Here is a 22550-nt window from a genome sequence, read left to right on the forward strand (position 1 = left end):
TTCACCTGAAACATACATTAATCACAGACAGCCAGTTTTATTTTCTTGAAAAATAAAACAGATATCATAAATTACCTTCAGAATAGACGCTCCCACCAAACTCAGTTCCGACTTTAGTATTTAATAAATCTGGAAAATACCTACATAACACAACTCCTTTAAATCACTGACTCAAACCAAAACTACATTTGTAACTTTTGTAACTTTTCCCTGACTTAGATTACATTTTTTCTTTATGTTATTTTCTCTCACTGGGTTCATGGAACTCTGATGTTCTTCTAATGTGGAGCTGATTCTTCTCAAAAGTAATAATAATAAAAAATGATAATTCAGGCTGAATTACTAAGACAAAGACACACCATAGAGTTACTTCTCATCAATGCAGATTGCCTCAAGAATAGAGGAAGTTTCATTCTTCTAGCTTACCCTTTGCCCAGCCTCCCTGATAGCAATCTTTGTGAGGCCAAATCCTGGAGTGGAATATACTGTTGGTTTTCCATGTGAAAACAGGGATTTTGCAATATTTCATCACACTGATTTCATCACCTTTCTCTATGAACTGCATTTTTGGAATCAAAGGTGCAAGCCAAGTAGCAAGATAATAACTGCAAAAAAATGATACTATTATTCAGTCTTTCTGCAAGCAAGAAGGAATCGAACAAACCCTGTGAATGTACAGCTATCATGCTCTGTTTTTCTTTCTTGAGAAATGAAACATTATTCTACCAGCTACAGTGTTAAGATTTGCTCACTATAAATCAGAAGTTCAGTGGAGAAAGTGCCAGTGTGGCACACTGCCTTCACGATGGGACATGACAGTGACAAGTGCCAGCAGCTGAGGACATCAAAAGGTGCCGAGAGCACCAATGAAAGAGGGAAGACTCCTGGGGAAATCCCTTACCAGAGTTCACTCCAGAAGCCTTGAGGTCAATCCTGTGAGACTCAAAATTGTGCCTGAGGCTCATGGAAATATTTCTGAAGGAGTGAAACATTGCTTTAGGTGTGCAACACAACATCAAACAATTTCCTTTAAACTAGTGTTATTGATGTTATTACTGGAGAGTGTTGGTGGATACTCTGTTGATTTTTGACTAAGCCTAGATCTCCCTAAAGCTGATTGGAATACCAGCTGCACATCTGTCTTTCAAAATAAGAATATCCTGTGTTCTTATCCCCTGGCAGCTGCGTGGGATAGCGAGACCTGATGGGAGTGGAGCAGAGCCAAGAAAACAGGTATTAAGCAATGCGGAGTGATTTGTGGCTGAGCAGCTAGGCAATTTGAGGGTGGTGGTGCTGGATGGAGAGTGAAGTGAAAAGGATTAGAATAGGAGTGCAGAGCAACTAAAGCCTTGAAAAGGAAGTAAGCCAGAAAGATATGTTGAGAGGAGAATGGTGGAAAGTAACTTTGGGGACTGTGAACAAAGAGATGTCCTGCATGTTGTGTATGTGATTACCCTTGGTACTGCAGCCACCCAGCTCTCAAAAGCACCTGCTCCTGGAGAGTGTTGTCCGTATTGGTGGATGGGCATTGCAGACTGTGCCTGGAGGCAGCTGCTAGTTGGGGAGCAGGAGGCTGCCCAGAGAGGGGAGCCAGCAAGGAGTGCAGGACCAGGTCCTAGAGGGGCCCCATGGATTTTGCGTGTCGTAGTGTGGCAGAGGCAGACTCAGGGAAGAGGAATGAAGGAGGTGAGAAGTAAGACAGAGGCCAACTTCCGTGGTTTACGAGGCTGCAGGGATGCACTGAGCCATGAGCTACTCTCTTTTTCCAAAACAAGTTTACAGGAAGCGCTATGAATAGAAATTATTCTGCTAAATGATGTTGCCTTCTGCTTTCGGTAAAAAGTGCTTTTGTGATCTTCCAATTTTGCTCCTCCTCTGCTGACCTGAGACCTCTTTTTGCATGTGTTTACTCACAAGACATAACTGCGGAATTTCTCTGTTTTGATAGAAGCCATAATCCAACAGCTCCTGCTGTCTCAGCACTGCTTCTATAAGGTCTTGGTGGGTTATGAGAAGAAATGTGTCTTATTTATATTCTCATAAAGCACAAAAATATGCAGTAGTGAATAATTTATTTTATTGACATCTTATTTATGCGGCACAAGCATTCACACTAACATCTAGAGAGCCTAGATTATATGTAGAAAGCATACAAATTTATTAAAGTATATATATGAAGAAGGTGGTTACACAAGAGCTAATCATCTTAATATACAGCTTAAAGGCACTGTCATTTAAAAAATTATATATAAATGATTTAAAACAGTACATAATGCAAGAGAGGGTTTACTAGATAACACAGGAGTCCAGTCAGAAAAGCAGGACATTCACTTTGCATATGATAAAAAGATTGACCTTTTGTTCTGCTAATTATCTGCTTTATCTGACAGTTTCCTATGATTGAAATTCCTGCTCCCTGGGCTGTTAGAGAGCAGGGTGGTGTGATGTTCAAGTGAATACACATGATGAGGAGCTATGTCAGCACGTCTCACTTCAGTACACTCCCTTCTTACTCATGGAGCAGCACTATCTTGTTTCTTTCTCTTTCAGGGAAATTGTAAGTGCATAACTATCTAATCTGAGTCAAAAAAAGAGAGGAGAGTAATGGGTTTGTTGACCAGGTAATGTTTTTTTGGTCACAGTTTCCTTTCTGAAAAAGCTCTCACTGCAGTAATAAGGAGAGAAGATACTGATCAAAGCTTTATATAGGGGATTGCAAGTACTGCAATACTGGAAACTTTATACTAGTGCTGTGGAAAACAAAACAAACAAACAAAAAAAAGCAATTCTCCTGACCAGGATACTTCCCCTTCCTGTCTGTTTTGTGGTTTCTGACATCCCTTTGAAATGTTGTACCTGAAGATTGCTAGCTGTATTTCTTTCCAGGTCATATCGATTAACTGTCAGAGTGGGGTTTTTTTTCCAATACATTGATGACTTAGCTCAAAAGAAGAAGAAGGATTTGCCTTCAAAAGAAGCAAGCTTCAATAACTCTGAGTTTGGAAACAAGAGTTGCTTTTCATTCTCTGTAAGTGTCAGCAGTAAAATTGAAGTCAACTCTTGAATACAGTAGCGTACGTATACTTGTATTCTATACTGGAATACAATACCACCAGTCTTATAGGAAAGCAACAATAGGGGAAAACTAATCTCTCACATTGCCTTTCAGAACAGAGTTATGCAGAAGATATCCCTGTGAGTTTTCTTTGTGGTTTTGCCCTGGATCTTGGTTCTACACATGCACAAATTTTCTCCTTTCTTTCATGGGTGCAATTTACATTTAGTATTTTGTCTGAACTCGCTTTGGTCTGGCACTATTTTTTTTTCTTTTTAATTTTTTTTTTTTTTTTCTAGTTGGAGATTATGTCTGGCTAGTGACATTGCTTACTGCTGCCCATTCTGGAAAAGTATTCAGCTGGAAGAGTCTAATTCCCCACGTGTTGATTGCCACCATGACAACAGCCAGACCAATCAGATTTACTCCCAGACCAGCTATCACCTGCAAAAACAAAATTTATCAGAACGCATCAGTGATGCTTGATCAAAATCAGTTAAAATAGAAACAGAGAAGGCAAAAAAGGTAACAGTGGGCATGGTGAAGAACCCTGATGGAATATATTTGTATGTATTTATATGTATAGTAATAAAATATATATATACTAATTTCTAAAACAGATAGAAAAAAAGGACTCGGTATTATGTATCAAAGTGTAAGCTGTGAGAATATTCAGGACTGATAGTCAGAGGTTGATGCAGCTCATGAGAAAACTGCTTAGTTTATTGCTTGAACTTTTCAATCACGTAATCAGAATGGGTTTTTAAACCACACATAGAAGAGGGATAACTGCATGATTGGTGATAATTGTGTGATTCAGTGTGGAACAACATGATAAAACTGATTTCTTGTACTCTCCTGACTTCCCTAAGCACCCTACTGTTCAGTCTGTTTCTTCTGCAACTGCCGTTGTGCTTGTCCTAACAGGTCACCACAAAGTCTTGTGTACTCCTGTTGTTTGATACCTGTTTGACCATTATATTCATAAAGACAAAGATGAGAAATATGTGTATCCTACAGGAGGTGTCTAACCGTTCTTAACCTGTTACCTCTGTGCCATAGCAGCAGAGTAGACAAGTATGACTATATTAACACCAGTGCCATCATTGTTATTGTAGGCTACTGTGCATGGGTACAAGGCACAGGGATTGCATGAAGAATGGGAGGATATACCCAATCTCAGAACTCACCATATCTTTAATCTGGCAATGCCCATAACTGAAGACAATGGCATTTGGAGGATTACCCACGGGCAGCATCACCGCAAAGGAGATACACATGGTGACAGGAATCAGGGTGTATAAAGGGTTGATAAGCAGGGTTTCTGACTGGAAGGAGAGGAGCAGGGAGAGAAGTTTTACTTAACCAGTAAAAGCCAATGCTCATAAATAAGCTGAAAAGAACTTATCCGCTTCGTATAAAGATAACAAGGCTATAAATCTCAGCTCCCTCATTTTTACACATAAGCATGAAAGTACTTCTGTTTGTTTAGTGGGAAAATGGTGTAATTTGGAGTTGGTAAACCTCATAGGATTTCTGTTCAGCTATTTAATGCTAAAGTAACTCCACAGTGATTGCATATTGCTACTGTTAGGCCATTCTTTGTCTTTTTCCTACTTGTTCCCCATGTCATTCTATGCTGTGTGTTCTTGATCTCATCACTAAGTACTGCTTCAGTCGTCCTCCAAGACAGATAACAAGATGTTGGCATTATGGATTTTTTTTTTATTTCAGCTACTAAAGATACTGAAACAATTCTTAAAGTCTTCCTAACTATGGTTAAGAAAGAACTGTAAAATCACAGAACCATAAAGATTGGAAAAGACCTCTAATATAATTTAGTTCAACCTTCCACCCACCACCAATATTGCTTACTTAAACCACGTTTTGCATACAAATTCCTCAAACACTCAACCACCTCTCTGGGCAGCCTGTTCCAGTGCCTGATATTCTTTTGGAGAATAAATGTTTCCTAATATCCAACCTAAACTTCCCCTGGCACAACTTGAGGCCATTCCCTCTTATCCTATCATTGTTACCTGGGAGAAGTCAACTCCTACCTCACCACAATCTCCTTTCAGGTAGTCATAGAGAGCTATAAGATCTCTCCTGAGTCCCCTCTGCTTCACACTGAACAATGGCAATTTTCTCAGCTTCTCCCCATAAGTTTTGTGCTCGAGCTTCCTCACCAATTTTGTTGCCCTTCTTTGAATACCCCTCCAGGGCCTCAATGTCCTTCTTGAAGTGAGAGGCTCAAAACTGCACACAGTACTAAAGGTGCAGCCTCAGCACTGCTGAATACAGAGGGACAATTTCCTCCCTGTTCCTGATGGCAGCACTATTTCTGATACAAGCCAGGACCCATTTGGCCTTGGCCACCTGAGCACACTGCTGGCTCATCTTCAGCCAAGCACCAAGAAGCACCCCCAGATTCCTTCCCTCCAATCAATCAATAAATACATCAATATCAATAAAGATATACAGGACGAGTTTGAATACTGACCCCTGGGGAACACTCGTTGTGACCGATTGCCAGCTCTGTTTAACTCTGTTCGCCAAGACTCTCTGGGCCCAGCCCTCCAGCCAGTTTTTTACCCAGCAAAGAATGTACTTTTCCAAGCCATGTGCTGCCTGCTTTCTCTAGGAGATTACTGTGGGAGACAGTGTCAAAGGCTTTACTGAAGTCTAGGTAGACTATGTCTCTCATCCACCAGGTGGGGCACCTGGTTGTAGAAGGAGATGACGTTGGTCATGCAGGAGCTGCCTTACATGAACCCACATCGTCTGGGCCCAATTTCCTGGTTGTCCTGCACATACCATGTGATTACACTCAAGATGATCTGTTCCATAACCTTTCCCAGCACCAAGGTCAGGCTGACAGGCTCATAGTTCCCCAGATCCTCCTTGCTGTAGATGGGAGTCACATGGCAAGCCTCCATTCATCTGGGACCCAGCTGTCTGTGGTCCAGATTTGCACTGTGAGAAGGTAGTACTGGTGGAACGTACTTTCAGAGCGATCTAAAGAATTGTTCTTGCATTAGACCCTTCACTGGTGGTGAAATTTTGCATTTTAGTCTGTGTTGCTGTAGCCTAGTTCTATGGCAAAGGGAAACCATATTCTCAAGGCTAACTGGAGAGGAAAGCATCTCCAGGTTACTTTCAGAGTCAATAAAGAAAGCCTGACATCTTAAGATGCCAGTTCAGAATACTTAAAGTAGATTACCACTCTAAATTTCTCTTTAGAAGAGCCTCTGTGGAGCACAGAGGTAAATTTGTACTCATAAGCCATACTAACACAATTATTTATTTTAATCTGATAATATATTCATATTAACTCAGAGTTGTTCACATGATGTACTTAGGGACAACCTCATAAAACTGTTGTAGCAGGTAACCACAATTCATGTTCTACATTCTTAGTAAGAAAAGGTACACATTACATAAAAGAAAAGAAATGAGACAGTTTTCTGGAGCTGCTATTCCAATATAGAATGAAATTTGCATCTCGTTTCTCTGCTTTTGATACCAATATTCTGACTTTTTCCTCTGTTGCTTACAATAATCTCTGCTTTTGATGTTGTGTGTTAGCATGCTTACCAGATCATCCCCTTGAATCCATTTTAATCTGATGATATGAAATTCTTGATTAGCCTTTCCTTACATGTGGTGAGTGGGTAACTACTAATTAATGAATAATGTATTTAAAATAACATTGATATTTGAAGATTTATTTAGACTTCACTTCATAGGCTTCAATTGCGTGGTCACCTTTCCTTGTATTTAGTCCATCTATTCCTCATGGCAGGAGCTATGTTTTTATATTGTCCTACAGGTCTTGAATAAATTTATTAGGACTAAAGTTGCCTTTCAGGTTGTTGTTGTGAGGTTATTTTTTTGTTACGTTGTTTTTTGGGGGGGTATGGAGTTGAGGAATGTAGGCTAAATTTTTTGTGATCTGAGTGCCACGGATACAACAGGAAACAACAGATTAAAACTGCTGTTGTTTATACTCACCATGCTGCATAAAATAGGTAGAAATATGGTTATGGTTGCTGGATTGCTAACAAACTCTGTTACCAGGGACACTAAAATGCAGGCCAGCAGAGTTACAGCCCAGTAGGGAAGGCTGCTCAGGGACAGCATTTGGCGCCCAATCCATGTAGAGAGTCCAGAAGTCTGAGGAAAGGACATAAGCACAGCATTGACTTAAGTAGGATGCTTGTTAATGGGATTGTTTTCTTCAGGATAGTCAGAGAATGTCACCAGCAAGTAAACAAAATTAAGATCAATCTTTTCTCCATTACCTTTTGTTTAGTAAACTGGATTTCAGTGTAATGTCTAATAAAGAATTGTCCGTAGTACCACAGAGATACATTTGACAGTTAATAACTTGAATCTGCACCAAGACTGAATTTTCCCCTTTCTTCAATATATGAACTGAAGTATTATAAATTGGTAATGAAGGACCACCTAATGTTAGTAGAATTTTGAGATGAAGATACACAGATTTAGTTGCCTACACATAGGTCTCTGCAGGAGAGCTAGGTGTGTTTTAATAAATTGTACTGCAGGGAGATATATTCAGTACAGCCCAGAGCATGATTTGTCTTATCAGCACTAGAAGCGTGACTGTTTTCTAAATATGAGCATCCTGTGGCAGCTGAGATGTTTTCCCCAAGCTGCTTAGCTGCTCATTGAGAAAGGGTCCTTCAGATGTGTCCCTCAGATCTTTCACTTCTCCCAGCCATGTAGGAGTATCTAGTTCTTCTAGAAAATCTGAAATGGCAATAGAAGGCTATGCTTACAAAACTGATTTGAGCCCTTTGTTAGGTAGCTTTCTGTTGAGAGAGCAGATGTACAAACTTGAAAGTTTCTGCACTGTAATCTCAATTTGGAGCACATACGAAAGGATAGAAATTCAGGTTTATTTATTCACTTTTTAAGAAGGGTAATATAATCTAAATCAGTACCTTGCATCCAGCTGCTAAAGCATAACCGCCTCCAACCAACACTACAATTTCCCAGGGCATTGTCTTCTGGAAGTCCTTCCAGGTGATGATGGGGTCCAGTGTGTTGGTGTCTGTTGACCTTTCAGCATCTCCTATATCAAAATAAGGCACATGCATGATCAAAATTGAACTGGCATTTATGCAAAGATCTTTGCGTATTTTGCACTACTAGCAGTAATACAATATTCATGGGAGTTATCTTGAGAACCGTCTATGAGAGGTGAAAAAGAGTTTAGGTTATCTCTCAGGTTATCTCAGCTTCAGAAATTGCATCATTCTGATTCCAAATATCCTGACCTCTTTGGCTGCTCTGTTGATTTGAATAGTTGTAAACCCTTCTGCTTTATGCTACAGCTTTTCAAGAGACAATCTTCTCCGTTGTGTACGTGCACGTGCAAATTATGTGTAGATCCCAAGTTGGAGATACAATGGGATTATTTTCTCAAAAGAAGGCATTTGCTGTCTCCACTAAGTCATGAAGTTTAACAATGTGCATTTATGTTCCTACGCTTTAGCTGATGACAGTTTGCTGAGATACTTGAGTATATCATGGAAGTAAGAGATAGAGGGTTTTATTTTTCCTGTATTTTGCATGTATTTCAGTATAAAACCCAAACATATATATACACATTTGTAATTTTTACATAACACTATGCAGGAAATTATGTTTTCATAAATGTTTGCTGAAAGTCTGGCACAGCAGACTGATCAGCACTTCTGAACACCATCAAAAATGAATACTACTAATTAATCATTATTATTACTGGGATAACAGCAAGAGGAGCATTGCCAAAAATTACGACTGCCAGACAGTAACAACTGTTACCTTTTTTACATCTTTTTAATGAGATTATCATTTACTTCTTCCATACAAATAAAGACTGGATTATTTACTAGATGTTATCTTCAGCCAATTTTGCAAATCTCTGCATTCTCAGTATAGAATTACATCTCAATCTTTCCTAAAACGCTTTCTTAAATTTTGAAAACTCTATAAATACAGATGAAACCTGTTGGTAATCTGCTAGATAAGACCACATGAGTAAAAGTACAAGAAAACAAGAGGAGGCTGATGCAAGGGATGGTATCAGAGAAAATACCTCTACAATTCCACAATTAAAATGTATTCATCAAACGTTTTGCAGAAACCAGAAAAACATAGTTAAGGAAAAACCTGCCAGCTCTCTTTCTTGCCGCATGTACTTTACCTTTTTCTTTTTTTCCAAAACATGGCTTTTTTGCTGGAATGAGGAAAAGGAGGAAACCAAGAAAAACAGAAACAGTGGCATCAGTCCGGTAACCTTTCCTGAGAAAGAAGCAATGGGGTTATCATAAAAACACACTTACAAAGCCTTTGTAAACTATCTCTTAGCAGTTACAGAATCCCAGAATTGCAACACAGCTGAGGTCGGATGGGACTTCTGGAGATCACCATGTCCAACCCTGTGCTCTAGCATTTAGAGCTGAATTTTTATTTCCTCATCTGAAGTCTTCTAGAAAAATATATCTTCACATCAAGGATACAGATAAGATTTTTATTCAATATAGCAATATGTATTTAGCTAACTGCAATCCATGTCAATATTTTTTAACGTTCTAGTGAAAAAAGATATCCCTTTCTGTTTTAAATATTAACTTTGATGTACAGAAAAAAATGTGCTTGCTAGAAACAGTAAAGAATAAACACGTTCTCAGGAAAAGGCAAACATAAATGATCCTTAAAAGTGAACAAGGCTGTTTTTAAATTAAACTTCTAAAACTCAGTTTGATAATATACTTTGAGATGTGTCAAACTACAAATACCCTCAGGAAATCCCAAAAGTAAAGACCATTTTTCAGTCAAAATTGGGATGAGATGTCAAAATAATTTTATACAGTGGAAACCTGAAGAAAATTTAACTTCATTTATATAATCTTTGGTATGTATTCTTTGTTAATGTTACTTAAATAGATTTTTGTCAATATTATTTACAATAAAAAAAAAATAACATTCGTTGTTTCAATTTTCTGTCTAATATTCAACCAAAATAAATATTTTCTTGATAAATTTTATTTTCTCAAACATACATTGTTTTGTCAAAATATTATTCAGTATAAAACTAAAAAAAAAACAAAACATTTTAATTTGAATTATACAATCAATATATTCCATGATACCATCTCTATGAATGCATTAAACTTCAGCATCTGCCCTTCCTACTTATTACATTGGAAATATGTTTTAATTTGTCTGCTTAGTTCCCTCTGCCTTACTCATAAGCAAGAAAAGAATTTGCTGCTGAGTGAACAGCTGTAGTTTAAAAAGCAGAAATAAGTATTCAATTTTCACTACCTTGTTAATAGTGGATAATAACATTTTATAGACCAAACTTATGGCATAAATTCTGAAGATGTAGTTGCTTAAGGAACTTCACTTACTTTTCAAAAAATGACGACCAGCCTGGTACAAAGCCGGGCTCACGAGTAAACCAAAGCAAGGTCATCAGGATGAAGAAAAATCCAGTCACCATCTCGGGATAGCTAGAAACAAAACGAACCAAACTAACTATTACAGGTGTCAGTCTGAGAACCTGAGAGCAGATTTGAGAAGAAATAAGGAATTAGAAGGGTTTCTAACAGAAGAAATAAAAAACCATGAGGAAATTAGAAAAAAAAATCACTTGAATTAAGGAAATTAGAAAAAAAAAAATCATTTGAATTAAGTAATAAAAATTTAAGTTGAGAAAACTCTCAACTGAAAACCAAGTAAACTCAGTAAACACAAGCTAAAATATCATTATTTTCAATTCAGTTCTTCATGGGCAGGAGCTAAAGGAAAATATTTATAAATGCTTGTTATGTATTTGCATCATCATCTGGATACAAGGTAAAGCTCATGTTTCTATTTCTCTGTAAGCACTTGGTACTGAACCTTTCAAAGAATGTAATAAGCGTAGTTATGCTTATAGCAACATATAACAATATTTGCAAATCAAAATGTAAATCCATACCAATATTTTTGCATGTAGTCCTGGCTAATCAGGCAAATTCCTGAGGTCTGTTTTACCTGACATTCCCCAGTTTCTTATACTCTTCATGAATTCTTCTCTCTGACATTTCTTCCCGTTTGGTTTTCTTCTTCTTGCTCAAAGAACAGGTTTCCTTAAAACTGAGGTAAATAGTACAGTAAAATTAGACAATGGCATGAAGTGAAGTGAAAAGGTGTAAGAAAAATAACAATAAAGAGACAAACTGAAAACTTCAGTTGCAATTCTTCTTAGGTAAAATTGTGATTTGGGCCTCGTGGCAGTGGAAAGGGAAAACATTGCTTGTGACCTTTGCATAGTCTATTTTCCAGGTCTTTCTGAGAAAAAATCCTAGACGTGGTATGAAGGTCCTTGTGGAGCCCGGTCTAATCCTGACTGATATCACTGAGCCTCCCCAGGCTGTGGCTGAACTCCCTTTCTGTAGGCTTCCTCAGATGGCTGCTGGTGGCCAGATTTTTTCCAATGCCCAAAACCTCCAAAGACTAGGTCTAGTTTATACTATCCCATAGAAAGACTGTGATCAACTATCAATAATTTTATTGGGTGTGAAGGATTTGTATGGGTTCCACTAGGATCAAGGGTAGCCAACATGCATATGTCCTGATCTGGCTTCTGAATCCAAGTTTCACTTGAATGTTCAGGATTAACTAAGTAATGATAAAAGTTATGCTGAGGAACCCAATAGCTTTCATAGTTTCTCTGCTTCTACTCTTCCTAACATTCTCCAAACCAAGAGCAAGACCACATTGCCTCTGCCACAGGGTCCAAGACAGTCAATATGTTTTCTCATGGTGAAAAATGGCTGTACATCTGTCAGGTAAATACAAGCACAAGTACATTTAACATCGGAACACATTTAAATTTGCTATACATTTATATGCAAATTAGGCAAAGCACCTAGTTTATGCAGCTAGCCTTCACATTATAGCAAAGCATTCCTAATTGAAAGGAATATTCTTTCAAGTTCACATAAACATTTTCTTTTTATTCTTTCCTACTGTGTCACTTTGCTCTGCTTTGGGCCACAACTCTGCTTTTTTGTGCCACCTGTACTATCTATTGGACAGGGGTGTATGGGGTGGGTTGAGAAACTTCTGCAGCTAAGCCAGCCTAAAATAGATTGCAGCAGTTGTGAAGTAAGTGTGTCGAAGGTGAAATGGTCTGGTTTTTAAGTTTCTTTCATTTTATTGTCTCCTTTGTTTCCCCACAAGAGTGAGACCTATGCTACCACATTGGCCAAACGGTGTGTTTGACAAAGGTCAAATTATCTGCATAGTTTGGGTAGCTAAAGGTGCAGGTTGACCATTTCTGATTAACAAAAACATCTCAGTTTTCATGTCCCTAGTAACTGAGTACCTATGTGTCTCTTGTTTTAAACTCACATAGCACTCCTGCGCACATTTAAATTTCCTTGCAAACTTTGCTCTTAGACTCCAGTAAAATTCACCATTGGTCATGCATCTGCTGGAGGAGAAAAGAAATATGCTTTTTAATGGCCACTTCCATAATGACAATTCTACTCCTAGCTCTGCTTTTTTTGGCAATGATTGTTTGGTGGGTCTATTCTCCATCTCCTTTGAATTTGTCTAGAACCTACAACAAAAGTCTGAAATGTTTCAATCAGTCCAAGTCAGAATGACTACACTGGGCTTCCTAGGAGGAAGAACATGCAACATGAACGTTATGGGAATTCAATAAACATTTATATATAAGCATTAACAGCTGTTTCAACATGTTCTCAGTGTTGCTAGGCTTAGGACTGTGTGAAGTTATAGTATTGTATCCACATGCTTAACATAACACATTCTTTAATGACTTTAAATGAACAAAGATTTAAGAGTTTTGGAACCAACCAGCACTTCTCAAGAAGTCAATAATGGTTCAGTCTCTGGTATTATCTACAAAAACATTAATCAGCATGAGGTCTTGGATGCAATGTGGAATTTCAATGGCTTTTATTTTAAAAAGCAGAAAGTAATTGAAAGTGGTGTTAGGGCTTGTTTCCACTCAAGATTAAATAAATAAATAAAATTTAAAAAAAATAGAAAGAAAAAGACATTTATTTTAGCCTTTTAATTTGGAACTAAAACACTCAGGGGACTGAAGGACATGGAAGTTATTCACCTCTAAATTACGTCTTAAAATCAACCCAAGGTCAGCTGTAAGCAGAATTGATTATCATTTTATACACTTTCATAGGTGAAATAAATTAGTGATGTCAGTTCATCTTACTTTTAAGAGTAAACTAAATCAAATTAAGGCCACTTTAATTCTGAATAAATATGTATGCAATGCATTTTAATGCAGATTAACTAATTCACTCTAAATGCATATACTTTGTCAATTTTCATTAACTTTGCTGAGTGCTTCTGCAAAGAGAATACATATGATATAGGAGACCAGAAATTGTTCTTGTTTCGGATCTCAGAACTGGTGGTTTCAAGGGGTATTTACCTCAGCCTAAGAGTTCTTCTTCCTTTAAAATCAAATACATAAATGGAGTTTGTTTACCATTAATTTTAACTGTCTTATATTAACTTCATCTATCTGAAGGCAGATCTGAAAAGTAAATTGTTCAATTACTGTTATTTTTTCCTATTCATCTTTTCAGTTGTACCTTTCCAAAAGGACTTTTATCAAGATTTTTGGTCCATGATGAGACTCAGTTGTGAGAGTTTAAATAAAAAAAAATCAGTTGAGTGCACAGTAAAGATTTCCATCACCAATACCTAAGCACTTCACTCTTGTGCAACAATAATGAGCACTGCTGCCTACCTGTCATAACTAAAAAATATTATTTCCTCTTGTAATTGTTTCCTATCAAGAAGAAAGTTGTACCTTAGCTTTAATCATTTGAACTAGAAAAGCTCTAATGAGATCCACTCTAATGAGGTCAGTGATGCCCTGTTTTAGTTATCAATTCATCTTGAACGTCTTGCACTCACTTGCAGCCCAAGAATAACCAGTGCATCCAGAACCAAGTAAGGACCAACATGATGAGGGAAATGGGGAAACTGAACAAAAACCAGGTTCCAAAATTCATCACTTCAGCATTTGGGTATTGGCTGTAAAGAAAAAAAACAACAACACAAAGACATTATGTGAGAGTTTAGAATGGTAAAAGAACATTTCCAATATGTACAGAAGTACAAACATATATTTACGTTCATATATGTTATGGCATGACAGAAAAAATTCATCAGTATATAAATGTGACAAATACAGTACTTGTTCATAGTAAAGCCATTGGTCAAAAAATGCCAGTCACTGACCAAGCCTGAGATGAACCAGATAGAACTTCACACCTTTAAGACCAGATGGTCTAGATTCTCTATCCAATTTCAAAAATCATTGCAATTACCAGGAATTAAATCCTGTCTCTATCTGAGTTTATTGTTCAAAGTCCTTCTAGTCAGTAGAAGTAAGAATGATTTCACTCAGAATCTCTATGTGTGTCTTATTCTGGACCACAGAAATAATCACTATAGTCTGCTAGGTTCTGACAAAGATGTCTGATATATGCATTTGGTGGAAGTGTCAAAAAAGCATGGTCTTCGGAAGTGTTGTGAAATCCAGATTCATGGGCTAAAGATGGGTTCTGAATTTAGTTATCATTGCTGCCAGCATTTCAAAATGTCAAATGCAGGATAATGTTACAGCCATGGCAGTAGATGATCAGAATCAGGTGTGAGCCTGGTTACAGATCAGTGAGTGAGGAGAACTTCCATCAGCCTTCTGACAGAGATGACATTCATGCCTTTGAGAGCTCTGGGCATATATGATAGAGGAAATATTTAGCTCAGAGCTGCTTCCCATCATCCATGAAGCAAAGGTGTAAGGCCACACTTCTAAATGTACATATTTCTGCACTGCATGTTAAACAGCACAAGTATTACCAATGATGATTCTAGGTTCACCATGAGAATCAGCTTGCTATGAAGCCAAAAAATAACTTGAAGCAAGTTTTATGACTTTTCATCTTTTGCACAGATTTCCATTTTTCTTCATTCTTTTGTCTACATGGCTTTAGTGCTTAATTTCTGAAGGAACCTACTGCCTTCTTGATAATCAATTTTTCATATCAGAAGAAGTTGCTCAAGAGAAATGTTGAGAAATTTTTATTTTGCATGGGAGAAAGATATGGATATAAATATTAACTTAAGCTCCCCCTTACAATCATTAATCATTGGCAAAAAATGTTAAAGTAGGAAAGGAAACAAAATTGTCTTTAGAGAGATCATCTTAGAATAGTTCCCTGAGAGAATAAATAACTCACAGGGAGAGTCACAGGGATGATATTGACCAATCATATTTTCACCCACAGCGTCACTTACTTGTTGAAGTGCTCTAAGAATATGAGGCTAGTTGAAGTCCCTATGATGGTTGTCAGTCCTCCAATAGTTGCTGCATAGGAGATACTCAGTGAGAGGCATTTGCAGATCATGTGGTCATGTCTGGACTGATACCGGTACTTAGTGCTCAGGTCCAGTTCAGAGGACTTAGGAGGTAGGACTAGTATCTGAGCCTGTGAGGGGATACATTGATCAAGGAGAGAAAGAGATCAGAACAGCAGCCCGCTCCCAGCTTTCTCTAATGCCACAGTGCTACGAAAAAGAGGGAGCAGATTTTTTTCTTCATTGGTATTAGTTGGGATCAGAACTAGAAACCTGTCTCAGAGCCTGAAATTGCCTGGTCTGCAGCGAAATATGGAATAGACAGTAATCGGACTTCTGGCCACAGTTTGGGTCGGCTCCAGTTCTGACTGGAATCTCAGCTGGATACCAAAAGGCCTTTGTGGGCTGCAGAGGCAGGATGCCAGCATTGCAGCAGAAGGAATCTGTAATCCTTAAGGCTTATGAACAGCCACCAGACAAATGCTTGGTGGACTTTTGGCACTCAGACTGGCTCAGGGCCTCTCCTAAAGAATGATTCTCAGAAAGTACATGGAAAAGGCTGGGCCATGAAAGAAAAGCTACAGAAAAAATATTGCTCCAAAACAAGTTTTCTTAACAGTGACAAGAAAAGCTCCATGCTACTAAATCAAGCAGTTATATTGTAAAGGTAGATAAACTCAGAGCACTTTACATGCAACTAAGGCTATAGTTTATGATCAGGAAAAAGGTATCACGGGAGTCACATAGATCTGTTAAATCATTAATTTGGGTTTGTGTTTATGCCATAAAATCAGTCGTGCTGTAAATCATGCTTGTCATCCTTGTCAGAGATCTCTGGTTCATGTCCCTGTAGGTTAAAAGTGAAGAGAGCATACTACCTACAAAATAATCAGTGAATGCAAATGGCAAATGGGTGCAAGAGGAAATTAAATAACAAGAGAAGTGCATTCAGTTTAGAAACATACACTTAGATTCATTAGAACTGCTAATGCAAATGCATGTGTTGATTTTAGTCTAATCTTTCTTGAACGTTAACTTATGCATTTAGGAATTACACAACCGCAGTAGAAAAAACAGTCACTGCTTGGAGGCACTGAGGAAAAGTAGAAATACTGCAGTCGTGTAATGTAGTAGAGGATTTTGATGTAGAATATTTGGCAGTACAAAAAGGAGATGAATACTAAGACTGCCAAACCCACTGGTTGAACAATTAAATGATCCATATCTCTTGTTAGTTTTGTTCTGAGTAGGACATTGTGAGTCAAGGATTGCTCTTCTTTTTCTGTTGCACCATTTTCCAGGAAGGATTTGCTGAAATAAAGTGGGTAGAACAGTGAAATAAGAAGTGAAACTTGTGGTCACATTACTGAGTATAAAGCTAAATGAATTGTACAAGCCATTCAGAAATGTCTTACTGGAAGATGGCTGTACAAAAATACCTGTGCTGAGGAATTCTAAATGGGAACAAGTATTAACATAGAGCTAAAAAGTAACTGCTGTAAAATGATAGAGAATGATTTCATTAAAAGCAGCTTACAAGGAATAAAAACGAAGCAGTGATAAACAGATGATGCTCTTCTCTGTCCCTTCCTTTACCCTCCATTTCTAACATCTCCTTACCTGAGGTAGTTGCTGCCCATTGCTCTTGGATTTCATCGTTCCAATTGGGTTGGCTATCATATGCACACTATTTATAGTCTGTAAGGAGGCAAACGCCTTTAGATTAGTCTTTCTTCTGTTTCTAGGGGCACTTAGACTGATATTGCTTTATAAAACTCATGGGCTGTGGACTTTCAAAACAAACAAACAAATGAAAACAGAAGAGTGCAAAACCACCAAAACTTCAGAATTGAACCACACTGGAAAAACACGAGATTTTTTTTTTTTTAAATACTGCTTTTGTTTTCAAGTGATGTTACAATTCAGAAAATATATATATATATCAGTTTTCTCCCCCTATCATGTAGCAGAATCTAAGAGTGCCCTTGCTAGAGACGGTGACTTTGTAAGATGTGTAGTTCTAATTAACCGAGGCATCTCAATTGCAGAACTTGACGGTAACTGGAGAATAAAAGTCCTTACCTGAACTTGCTAAAAACTGAGAGTCTGGATGGAATTATTAGTTTACTGACTGGATCCTTGGCAGCACTTGAAATAAACCCTGTGGCGTTAATGTTTCCCATTGTGATTTGTGCAAGAAGTCTGATGGGTTAAATATGAAGCAGAACATTCTGTGCTATGTATTCTCACACAACAACCACTTCTTGTTTGAAATAAAGGAAGGAGTCGTAGAGCTGTGTGGACTGTGTTCTGATGGTATTAGCAAATAGTGTAGCTCAGAAGATACAGGTACTACCTATGACAATACCTTTGAATGCATCAAGGAGTTGAAGTCAGTAGTAGTAGCACTAAAAACAAAGAAAGGAAAATATACTTTAAAAAGGTCTATTCACCCAGCTCCCCCAAAAGGTGCAAATCAAGAGAAGGAGAGGCAACAGCTGCAGGAGATGTAATGCCTACTAAAATGGTGAAGAACACCAATTATTAGTATCTCTTTTGTGGTATCTTGTGCAGATACATGGGAACAATTATTACCACAGAATCACACACAGAATGGCCAGGGTTGGAAGGGACCTCAAGGATCACGAATCTCCAACCCCCTGCTACAGGCAGGGCCAACAACCTCCCCATTTAATACCAGACCAGGCTGCCCAGGACCCCATCCAATCTGGCTTTAAACACCTCCAAGGACGGGGCATCCACAGCCTCTCTGGGAAGCCTGTTCCAGCACCTCACCACTCTCTCTGTAAAGAACTTCCCCCTGACATCCAACCTAAATCTCCCCTCCCTCAACTTAAAACCATTATTTCCAATTATGTTCCAATTGGACTCTCTCTAGCCTGGTAGCAAGGCAGTTCCACTTCCATCCAGGAGAGTTATATGCATTCACAGTAGTATATACTCTGTTCTAGGAATGGACTCAGTTCACAATGAAGTGAATTACTAGGCAAGCCAATGCTACCTCCATCTTGTTCTATTCAAGTTCTTCCTCCATCAGCCTCTTCAACACTTTTTATGAGCACTGTCCCGTGCCACACTAAAGCTTTCACTAAGATCTGTCATGGGTAGCATGTGGTCCATGCAAATAATACAAAGAGCTTTTACTTTTCTTTACTTTACTTTGAAATCAGATTTAATTTCAGAATGTGGGCTACTTTTCCCAATAAATTTCAAGGTTTTTTTTTTTTTTCAAGTAATACTGTTTTAATAATAGTTCTGTTATGAAATATTTCTCACATATTTTTCAATAAGTCTTAAAGTAATTAATGGCATAATACCAAAATGAAAGGTTTCCTTTATACTGAAGAAAATATGTATGGTATAAAAAGAGAGGATAAAAAGACAAATTATTAGAGAGTTCATTAGTCTCCAGACTAATAAGAAAGCTATTTAGAACTTGCAAGCTAACTTCAAGTTGTCAACATGAGCTACTTGAATGATAATGTTTGTTTTAAAGAAAATCTTAAATGATGTAACCAGAACTTATGTGTCTTTTATTTTGTACTCTTGTGAATAAAACAGAAGCTAAAGAAGAAACTGTATGTTTTAACCCCATACCTTTTAAGAAGTTGCTTCTCAGAATTAAGCCTGTATTGCAGTTGGAGAACAAGAACTTTGTATAGACTCCTGTGTATCTGACTTGTTTATCTGATAACTCAAAATTAAAAATTAGTCCTTTCCTTTATCTGCTCTTATTTTACCAAAAATAGAGGCCTGGTTCAATCTTTTAGTGTTATAAACTTCTGAAGAAGTTTGGCTGCATTCAAATAAATCTTCTACAGTTCTTCTCTTTTCTTTTCTTTTCTTTTTTTTTTTTTTTTTTTCTCTCTGCCATCACCTGTTTCTTGAATACTCTTGGCAGTTAAGGCTTCCCTCAAGAATCCTCTGTAAGTGGGTATTTCCTTCACTTTATAGTGGTAATAATGTTAAAATAAATAAATAAATAAATAAATAAAATAGATCCCTGCAAACATTAGTGAGATCCAGACCATTACATCAATCCTATTTCTCATATCAGCCTTCGTCAGTTACATGTAAAACATCAATTTATAAGCTTTTCCACGCCCTTCCTGCTCTATTCCTCAGTTCATTTCATTGCAACCTGTGTAGGGCTCAAATCTCCAGTCGTACGGGGTTCATTCTTACTCCTCATTGATGAAGATAAGCTCCAGTGAAGGTTGGTCATGCTTTTCGTTGAGACCTGTAAAGAAGGAACAGGAAGCTTGTGGTAAGAACTGATCTGAGCCTTTGGGTGACTAAACTTGGAGAAACTATTGCAAGCAAAAGCTGGTCTGGATCTTCTCAGGTAACTCTGTGACACTTACATGGCATTTTGTTGTGTTTTATTGTCCTCAGAGCATGCCTCTTACAATTAAAATATTGTCATGCCTGTGGGACTTAAGGCCTCGATGCCAGAATTTAAGTAAGGTTAGATAACGTCATTGTTCAGCCTGGAATCTGTGAATTGAAAGAAATGGGAGATTTTTTTCTTCCCAAATTCTTTCTTTCTGGGTATGTCAGAAACCGCTAAAGCTCATACCAGTGCAGAAGAAATTTTTTCTGGCACCTGGTCTGAACTGGGCAGCTTGGAAGGGCAGGAGTAGAAAGGCAAGATTGGGATAGTCACAGAGCATGTGTTTGGGCCTCTGCTATGTTTCAAGGCAAAACTGTCTTTCAATTTTGGAAGAAATATCACCATGCAAAAAGAAAAAGAATGGACCAATATCTTTGGCAGTACAAATCAAACAGCTATGATCTGGGGAGAATTTGAATTATATATATCAATCATTCTGGTCACTGATAAATGAGAACAAAATGGCCAATATTGGCAAATACCTATTGGCTCGTTTTCTTCAATAATGGTGCTGCCTGCAGTACTGATGACATCACGCTCCTCCTCAGCATTCACTAGTTCCTGGAGCACTGCCTCCACAATTGGCATCACCATGGCTGTGGTGGATGTGTTGGAAAGCCACATGGAAAGCACCGTGGTGCAACACATAAAGCAAAGAAGCAACCTGAAGTGTAACACAGTGAGACTTTGAGGCACTTTCACAAATACTAAAGGCCTTCCTACCTAACCTTTTTATTAGTCAGATGGTAAGCATATAGGTAGGGTCTTTTTCTTTTTCTTGGTACCAAAATGCTACTGTGTGCATTGATAAAATTCTGCTTTGTGTTAAGAATTGTCATAAGATCATATATCATTGAAAACCCTTTGTTTCCCCACTTGGAAACCAGTGACCTGAGAAAGACTGATTTTCAGTGCGTTCAGGGATACCTTAAGAATTATTTTATATTTGCTAAACAAACAAAGAGGGAACAGAGGGATTAGGAATAAAGAATCAGCCGAAAATAGAAAGCAATGGAATTATGTAAGTCAAGGAGGAGGAGGAGGAGGTGGCAGAAAAATTGCTGAGAATGTTTGAAAGCTTTCAAATTCTGACAGGGATAGTGGGTAGGAACAGTTGCCCCAAACCCAGCTGGGTTTTGTCTGTGGATAGAGGAGCCTGAGTTATTTGCTTTTACAAGCTGCCTCTATTAACCTCAGATTGCCCTGAAATCTGAAGATCCACTCACATGCCTGGCTTTGCTCCAGCCATCATGACCATTCGCAGAGCGATACGTTTATGGAGATTCCATTTTTCTACAGAAGCTGCCACACAAATCACACCCATGAGGAGCAAAGTTGTGTTCTTGAAATATTCAGCAGCCACCTGCATTAAGAACATGGGGGAAAGAATCTGTTAAAAAACACAGTAGCTAGCCAACACAGAGATCATGCTGAAGAGTAAGAAATATTGTGGGTTTCCACACTCCCACAAGAAGAATCACAGCAAGCCAGGGAAACTGAAGAATTCAGAAGTCATAATGCTGTATTCAATCTCTCTCATTTGGCATTTACAAGTAATAGAGCTGCATCCCCTCTTGTTTGTAGATTTCTCAGCTTTGAAGAGATTGAGAGAAATCTTACTTCTTTGCTCAGGATGTGCATTGCCTGGAGTTAGTTGTAGCTCAATGAGGCACAAATTGAAACAGACACAAAATTCTGCTCTGAGAGCACCTTATTTATGTGTGTCATCTGCTTTTTGGTTATGGAAATATCATTGTCTGTCTTGTTTGTATTTCTTAAGCCATGTTCAATTGTTGTGCAAAATTTGGCATCTCTAGAACCTGTGGCTTCAGGGAAAAAAAAAAACAACTATTTGGGGACATGCACTCTGAATGCAATGAATAAAGGTTGTGATATTGCTTTGATGGTCTGCAGACACTGTGCCAGAACTTTTCAGAGTGGAAATCCACCTGCATTGTGTTAGGGAAAGAAGGCAAAATTTCAAATAAAGAGAACTTCAATCTGGAAGGGATGATCAAAAATCAACTACGGCTTAAGAAAATATTCAGAGACAATGCAGGAACAACTCCAAAGCAGAATTCTTGAATGCGTGACTTGCTAAAACACAAGAAGATACTCTGTGAAACTACTGCAAAAATAATAAGAAAAAAAATCACACACTTTTTTGGTGAAAACAAACAAAACAGGAGAGAATAAAATTTATAAATAAGTGAGTGTTTGGAATCTAGCTGAATATTTTATTTTATTTAAATAAAATGCTTCATGAGATATGTCTACAATTTTTTTCTTAAACATGGACTCTCTGGTTTCACAGAATCACAGAATCACAGAATGGCCAGGGTTGGAATGGACCTCAAGGATCATGAATCTCCAACCCCCTTCCACAGGCAGGGCCAACAACCTCCCCATTTAATTCTAGACCAGGCTGCCCAGGGCCCCATCCAACCTGGCCTTGAACACCTCCAGGGACGGGGCATCCGCAGCCTCTCTGGGCAGCCTGTTCCAGCACCTCACTACTCTCTCTGTAAAGAACTTCCCCCTGACATCCAACCTAAATCTTCACTCCTTCAACTTAAAACCACTTCCCTTTGTCCTGCTGTTATCTACCCTTGTAAAGAGTTGATTCCCCTCCTGTTTGTAGGCTCCCTTTAG

General features: G+C 38.1%; 1 protein-coding gene across 1 annotated transcript in view; it reads right to left on the reverse strand.

The window, feature by feature from the left end:
- Nucleotides 1-3361: 3361 nt before the first annotated feature.
- The window catches only part of SLC13A4 (solute carrier family 13 member 4), a gene marked incomplete at both ends in the record, with an annotated part of 28034 nt that continues 8845 nt past the window's right edge, over nt 3362-22550 (reverse strand). The window contains 14 exons of the mRNA XM_079544592.1: nt 3362-3499; nt 4246-4383; nt 7070-7231; nt 8026-8156; nt 9273-9370; nt 10483-10584; nt 11111-11212; nt 14036-14155; nt 15425-15615; nt 17105-17182; nt 17853-17892; nt 19691-19745; nt 20381-20562; nt 21125-21261. Of these exons, the coding sequence (XP_079400718.1) occupies nt 3362-3499; nt 4246-4383; nt 7070-7231; nt 8026-8156; nt 9273-9370; nt 10483-10584; nt 11111-11212; nt 14036-14155; nt 15425-15615; nt 17105-17182; nt 17853-17892; nt 19691-19745; nt 20381-20562; nt 21125-21261 (1674 nt within the window). The remainder of the gene's footprint in view (nt 3500-4245; nt 4384-7069; nt 7232-8025; nt 8157-9272; nt 9371-10482; nt 10585-11110; nt 11213-14035; nt 14156-15424; nt 15616-17104; nt 17183-17852; nt 17893-19690; nt 19746-20380; nt 20563-21124; nt 21262-22550) is intronic.

The sequence above is a fragment of the Tetrao urogallus genome, assembly GCF_951394365.1.
Source record: "Tetrao urogallus genome assembly, chromosome: 1".
Taxonomy (NCBI): domain Eukaryota; kingdom Metazoa; phylum Chordata; class Aves; order Galliformes; family Phasianidae; genus Tetrao; species Tetrao urogallus.